At 41.0% G+C, this 7,704-nt stretch overlaps 1 protein-coding gene across 9 annotated transcripts in view; it reads right to left on the bottom strand.

Annotated features, from left to right (window-relative positions):
• Positions 1-346: 346 nt before the first annotated feature.
• MANSC1 (MANSC domain containing 1) overlaps positions 347-7,704 on the bottom strand; it is a 69,663-nt gene continuing 62,305 nt past the window's right edge. For all 9 annotated transcript variants that reach the window (XM_068277315.1, XM_068277319.1, XM_068277313.1 and 6 more), the window contains 2 exons: positions 6,719-6,859; positions 347-5,045 (listed from right to left, as the gene is read on the bottom strand). In XM_068277315.1, coding sequence (XP_068133416.1) covers positions 3,679-5,045; positions 6,719-6,859 — 1,508 coding nt within the window. In that variant the 3' untranslated portion in view covers positions 347-3,678. The remainder of the gene's footprint in view (positions 5,046-6,718; positions 6,860-7,704) is intronic.

Genomic DNA, 7,704 nt, shown 5'->3' with positions numbered 1-7,704 from the left:
TTGCACTCTCCTAGCAGCAGGGCAACTGGAAGGGGATGATACTACCTCCTGAAGAAACTGGCTGTTAGACACAAGACTGAATTTCCCATGATCCCTAGTGGTGACAGCTAACCCAGCCGACAGTACCCAATTCTTATCTCAGTTGTTCTGTTGGCCATCAGGTGACAAATTAAATATTTGAATTACAATAACTCACACAGGAAGTACAGCTGTGCAGATTTTATCAGCAATTTCTGTAAGAAAACACAAGAGACGGAAAAAAAAAAGCAGAGGCACAACATCTTCATTCAACTTCACCTATATTAGCCTATATACTTGGTTGGAGTTCCTATTCAAGAAGACAGAGTTGTTTAAAAAAGTGTTCTATCTGAATTTTTATTAAACTGAAACAAATAGAAGATCTCCCACCATAATCCGTGATTCCATGTACACTGCAACAACAACATAAACATTTGTAACTTCTGCAAAATGCCCCAATATACCCTGACTTTTCCTACAATACACTGCAATCTAATTCATAAAACAGGTACAATATCTTTTATTAAAATAGATTTGTCATTTGAGGCAAGAAAAATACAATCCTTGGATAATCTACAACATCCAAATAACCACATTCTCAGCATTTCCTTTTTTAAACATTCATAGGTATGTAAAGTTAAGAAAATAGAAGGCTTTCTTCTTGGCTCTGGACAGAATGAGGCGGGTCAGAACGTCTCCTGCTTTTATTGCAAATGTATTACAAGTGCACCCCAAATGCCTTCTGTACAGCAGTGTTATGTCCGGGTATTTTGAGTACTTACTGTACAGTAAGTGGCTGGATGGCACAAAATTGAAAAGTGGAATGTCAAAACTCATCAGCATGCGATGGTGAATAGTTCCTTGTCTTCACACACAGGTGCAATGTTTTAAATTTTAATTTTAAATCAGACTTATAACATCACATTACAGCATATGGCCATCTACTGTATATCCACATAGAGCAAGAGGTGTAGGTAGAGAGAGGTGTGTGTGTGTAGGTAGGTGTGTATGTGTAGGTGTGGGTGTGCATGTATGTGTAAGTAGGTGTGTGTGCGTGTATGTGTAAGTAGGTGTGTGTGTGTGTGTGTGTGTGTGTGTGTGTGGTGTGTAATTAGGTGTGTGTGTGTGTGTGTGTGTGTGTGTGTGTGTAAGTAGGTGTGTGTGTAAGAAAGGGAAGGGTCATTAAAGCTTTCTTTAGGTTTTTACTGCAGTGTCCCCCACCTGGCAGGAAGTGGGTAATGCCCCGCACCCCCGTTCCCCAATAGGACAAAAACAAACAAGTAAAATATGCAAATTGAGAAGACTTGGGACCTTATTACATTGTTGTTGCTTATTTCCTTATTTCCTGTCCCCAAGACAACCAAGATTCTTTGTAAAGCCATTGAGCTTCACAGCAAGGACATGAAAGTAAAGCCTCCACAAAGAGGAACACAGACAACAATTAAAAAGGTTCTTAAAGTGAACCAGAGGCGAAGCACCCTCATGTATTTTACCATATATATCAGTGGGAACATTAGAGAAAACGCCTACCCTGCTCTCTGTTTCATTCTTCACTGCTCAGCCTGCTTGTTATCAGCCCTGATAAAATCTCCAACTGAGCATTTAGTCTGGCTTTGCTCAGGAATAGCCAGACTAAATGCTCAGTTGGAGATTTTATCAGTGGAAGCTTTACTTTCATGTCCTTGCTGTGAAGCTCAATGGCTGCCCCTTCTGGCCGAGTCATTATAGCAGAGCCAGAAGGGGCAGGCTTGGGAAGACATCAGAGAAGACAGACTCAGCTATAATGATTCCTGAGCAAAACCAGGCTGAATGCTCAGTTGGGGATTTTATCAGGGCTGATAAAAAGCAGGCTGAGCAGTGAAGAATGAAACAGAGAGCAGGGTAATTGTTTTCTCTAATGTTCCCACTGATACATATGGTAAAATACATGAGGGTGCTTCGTCTGGTTCAATTTAAGGATAAAATGAGTTGGATGTTAAAATTGACAAACTGAGAAGAATGCATCTATAACTACAAATCTAATAATCATTTTCCTGGATATATTTTGTAAATAGTGTACCTGTTATTAACAGGAGAGTCTGCTGTTTGGTGAGACTAGAATGAACTACATTTGTTAAGAAATGGCTCAAATTGCTTCCCAGTGAAATGATAAGTTGTACACAATATGGCAACCACCACTGACATCTCCTAATTAGATGTATCATCATAACATCACAGATTGTAAACTGGTCCTAATAATCATCATGGACTTCCACTGTCAATGCATTAGCAGAGCAGACAAAAAAATGAATGTTACTGATGCAAATAAATTAGAATCAATCAATGTATAACCATACTACTGTCAAGTAAACAGATAAACAAAAGCAAACAGAATATACATGTAAAACACAAAAAAAATATTAGTAAACAAAATAATGTGGATGGGACCTTATCAGTGAACTCTAATGCTGGATACGCACGGTTCGTTCCAGCACTTGATTCCCGTCGATGCGGCGCTCGATTCCCGTCGATTCATTTCCGACATGTCCGATTCGCGTTTCGATGGATCGTTAGGTCGATTTGCCATACTTTACATGGCAATCGACCTAAAAATCATCGAAATGCGCTCGGAAATGTTCGGGAATAATCGATTCGTCGGGAATCGAGCGGCGCATTCGATGCGGGAACGAACCGTGTGTATTCAGCATAAACACAGCACAAACACGGATGAATACACATATGGCACATAATGACAGCAGGAAAATGCTGCAAAAGAGACACTAACACCTTCACTGGCATACATGCATGGTAAACAACATCGCGTAGTTGTACAGAAGTTAAAGTGGACCCAAATTAAAAATACAAGATTTCAGAAATAAAATCTATTTTCTAAATTAGAATAATAAATAGCAGCCTTTTTTCAGTTGCATGATGACAAATATAAAATATTTTACATTTATTGGAGGAACCCCTCCCTTCCTTTCAAATTGCCGGGATTTTTCCGGCAAACTGGTGGAGTAGATAGTGTCCGACAATGGAGGAATTGCTAATGGCTGCCCCCAGTATAACCCTAGTTATTAAAAGAGAAGGGTGAAAAGCATGCACTGAAATGATCATAGGCTTGAATGAGTGTTTATTTATCTTTGTATGTGTCAGAGTGGTGCAACTAAATATTTTGAATTAAAAATTTTTTTGGTTTGGGTCCGCTTTAACCAGTTACCCATAAACATAATTGTTTATGTACTTAATTGGCAATACAGTCAAAGCAGGAGGGTATGCGTGGGGGGAGGGGGGGAGGACTGTGAATCATAAATTGAGATACTTTGTATTGTCAGAACTAGGTCATGTCACTCACCACGTACTTTAGTTGTCTACGAATACATTTTTGCTTTTTTTTCCAAAGGATACAAGGGTTTGGGTTTTTTCCCCCCCAAGGTTATCTATTTACTTGAAAGTAGTATAAACATGCATTGATTGGTTCTAATATATTTGTTTCACAAGCTCTGACAGTCATTTTCAGTTATGCTAACCTTATTAGTCAATAAGAAAAGTGCACCACTAAGCCAGTTAAAAGTGCAGAGGACTCCCAGGTCCTCATCAGGTCACATTATCTATTAACTGGGAGCAGCAATCCATTTATTTATTAAGCAGCATAAAAATACAACCACTGCTCGTCATGGTTCAAGTGTCAACATACATTCCATTGATCAGATAGTCCAGTTTGGTGTACTGGTGCCGACGTCGGGCTTCAGACACCTTGCGGGTGACCAAGCCAATGACCACCACCAAAAACACCACTCCAAAAATCAGGGCAGCCACCAAACCACTTTTATCACTGTAATTTTGAGGGGTTCCCCGGGCGTCAAGATTCTGGGGGACTTCTTTAAGGACCACAGCAGTAGCAGAGGTGTCCTTCTGTTCCAGACAATCAGGTTTAGGGACAGACTGGTCAGAACTCTTCATGTCCTTACTGGAAAAGGGATGGGCCTCAATTTTTAGGGTAGAGTTTGTACCTTTTGAGGGCAAAGTCAGAGCAAAATCATGGCGAGTCTCTGGTCGGACAAACTTGGTTTGATGGGTAGTCTTGGAGGTGGGGGTCTGCTCAGTGGTGGTGTGGTTACCAGTCTGCACATTTTTCACAACAGTGGCTGTGTTAGAAGCATTGGCACTATGGTGACTGGAGGCAATCTTTGTGTTCTTTGTCTCAGAACTTGGCACTTTAATGGGCACTTTACTGCCCTTGAATGTGGCAAAACTGGGTTTTGTGTGTGGGAAAGGTTTTGGTACAGTGGTGGTGACTTTGTAGGTGGTTCTATCTGATGTAGTTTTTGTCTGGTGATCCAGTGTTTGGTAATCAATCTCAAGGCTCTCAGAGTTGTCCTCAACGACCTTGCTAGGCTTTGACTTTTTAGTGTCCAGTGGAAGTTTCTTGGAGTCCTTGGGTTGAATCTTCATCGATGGAACCCCACCTGACTCAGGACTCATAGGCAAGTCAGAAATGCCCATTGAGGATTCATCAGAACCTCTACCTTGCTCAGGTTTGGTTGCAATCTTCCCTAGCTGTTTTTCAATATTCTCAGCCAGATTAAGCAGCTGGGAAGTGATATGGTCTGGCATGTCATCATCCTGATTAGTAGGTAGTTTAGTCTCAGTAGTCCTGCTTTGTGATTGAAATTTGGGCTGTGAGCTCTGTTCAACCAGGTCATGGTGACTTGGCTCCTCCAGTGATTCTGCAGGGTATGATGAGTGAATGTTAGGATCTGGCTTCTTACCTGAAGAGCTTTGCCCCATTCTGGGGTGGTCTTCTCCACCCTCCAAATCCAGATGTTTGACCTCATCTGTCTTACTCTGTGGATGAACAGGTGAAGGTTTATCTGAGCCCTTTTGATTAGAAATAGGCTCCTCTTCAGAATCAGACTCAAAAGCAAATGCTGAGTGAATGGCAGGAGCAGGCTTTTTGCTCTGTACCTTCCCACTACTCTTGGATTTTGAGGTCTTCAAATGACCGTCATCCAGGTCAGGGCCATTTTTTTCCATGCTGGGATTTTCTAAAGGAAGAAAAAGATAAACTGGGCAAATACTGTCATAACACCCCCCAAAAAGAGAACAGAATATACAGGACAACAATAACACAGCAGTAATAACGCTATCTATTGTCCAGGCCCACATTCAGGCAGAGCTTTCATATTCATTTTATAGGATATTAGTTTAACTTTAACTGTGCATAAAAAGTTTCAAACCAAAGTCATAGACTGAGGTCTCCCGATAAGCCACCTACAGCTACCTGCTTATTCACTCTCTGCGATTTTAGTCTGCAGCTCCAACAACTTTCTAGTACACCTTCTGGTAACCATGGTAACAGTATCTGGCTTAGTGTAAAAGACTTTCCCAAATTACTACGTGTGTTATTGGTTCACAAATCTGCACAGAAAGTTTTTTTTTCAAATTTCAGGCACAACTTTCTTTCAATTCCTTGCAATGATTTTCTATACAGCAAGAGGGGGCTCCTGCATATTAGAGGTTTACTACCTGCTGTAAGCAAAAGCAACATCAGAAAAAGATAATTTATAGTGCATTTTAATCTGGGAGGAATCTATTTCTCATAAGTCTTTCTGCACATGTATTTACTCTGTCGCGAAAATCTTAAAATTTAAAATACACGTAAACATACACAAATAAGAAGTACGTTTCTTCCAGAGTAAAATGAGCCTACATTACTTTTCTCATATGTTGCTGTCACTTACAGTAAGTAGTAGAAATCTCACATTACCAACAGATTTTGGACTAGCTCATCTTTATAGGGGGGGGGGGGGGGGGGGGGGGGGGCGCTTCTCAGGTTTTTCTTTATTTTTAAAATGCACTTAGTGAATGGCAGTTGCTTCACCCAACTGCCAAAAAATGTGTGCAGCGAGCAAGGAGGCTGGCCAGCATCTTTGTATAAATCTTTTTCAGGGAATGTCTTTATAAAGGATAAAGGCCATGCTGAGAATCCCCCATGAAGAGATGGACTAACCAAAAACCTACTGTAAGTGACAGCAACATAGAAAAGTAATTTGTGGCTCATATTACTCTGGAAGAAATGTACGTGTTTTAAATTTTAAGATTTTTGCGAAGGTTCCTCTTTAAAGTTTACAATTTTTCGCAATAGTGGTCAGTAAAATTTGTAGCTTGATCATCCAAATTAGATATCCAGGACAATATCTGTGTGGAGCTTGTATATTCTATCCATTTTGTCATGGGTTTCCTCCACATCCAAAAATACATTACCCCATAATTAACCTTAGCCGAGGATATGGACATTAGGCTATGGACATGAATATATACCTTCTAAAGAGCTTGAGCATGTCAGCGCTATATAAATACAAAGTAATAATATCCGATTCTTGGAGCTTCTCCAGAATAACTAGAATAACTATGATGCAAAACATAAGCACAAATTCAGAAATAACATTGACTGGCAGTAGAGAACAGCGCCACTTTGGATTGGCCATAAGGCAAACATCCACTACTCAACATCTGTAATAGATTAGAATCTAATAGAAAATGTATTAAAATGAAGTCCTCATGAATTGATGTTTTATTGGGAAAAAAATATTCTCCCTGCAGATTGAGCAGCCAGCACCATATGCCTACCTTTATAAGCTTTCCCAGAACTCACTGCAGTAAACTTTTTTTTCAGAATTTAAATGCAGGTGTACAGAAGTGCTGCACTTCTACTGACCTGTCCAGAGGCTGTAGCTCAGAACCCCCTGGATAGGGACCATCGGACAGGCTTCTGGCTCTGGGCACAGGAACATGTAGCAGTTTTCTGACTTACTGCTTGTTCTGGTGTCAAATACAGCAAGGTTGCAGTCCCGACCACCTGGAAACATGGAAAATCAAATCGGATAATTCACATTTCTTGAGCGGAAAATACATCAATTGTCCTTTAAAAGTACGGTAAACCTGTGAAAAAAGAAAAAGTAAAATTACTTACCTTAGTAGAGGAAAGCATTCTCTGTTTCTAATCCACCGATGCTCAACAGGACTCTCTTCTTTGCAGCTCCTTGCTACTGTACAGGCTCAGGACGTACTTGTTCCTGCATAGTGCCATCACGCCCGTACATGGACGGGAGCATGGCTGCAACAACATATTCAACAAGCAGTTGTTGAATATGTTCAGAGGGTCCCAGCGCTGGACTGAGGAGGATGGTCATGTGGCAGGCGGGATAAGTGGGATGAACAATACTCGCGGCTTAAGTGATCCGCCAGGATGGATTGCTGATAGAGTGGTTGAGGGGGTAGGTGGCTGACGTACACACGCTGGATCCAGGGCAGAGGCGTGGTTATCTGCCACCTCAGGCAAGTTTGATCTAGCTTTAGGCTTGGTGGCACTTCAAGAGGAACCAAGGATTAAACTGCATTCCAATCATCAGCTCATCCCCATTTTTTAACAAGAAATCTTTACCTCTTCATTAATAGGCCTGCATAGCTGATATTGTGGAGAAACCCCTGGCACAGTGTGATTTCATGACCAAGGTCAAGGCAGTTTGCCGTCTGTGAACCTCGATACATTGTGGGAAATAACAGCTTTTTTCAACTGCCAAGCAAGCAGTATCTCCCTCTGTGCAAAAATTCCTTACACATTGCCTGGCAGCACTAAAGATGTCACCACTTGTGATAGATTTCAGAATGTAAATCAGGGAGAGAAGATTTTTACAATGGGCA

This window comes from Hyperolius riggenbachi, chromosome 3 (assembly GCF_040937935.1).
Source record: "Hyperolius riggenbachi isolate aHypRig1 chromosome 3, aHypRig1.pri, whole genome shotgun sequence".
NCBI lineage: Eukaryota > Metazoa > Chordata > Amphibia > Anura > Hyperoliidae > Hyperolius > Hyperolius riggenbachi.
This window is presented reverse-complemented; position numbering and strand designations above follow the sequence as displayed.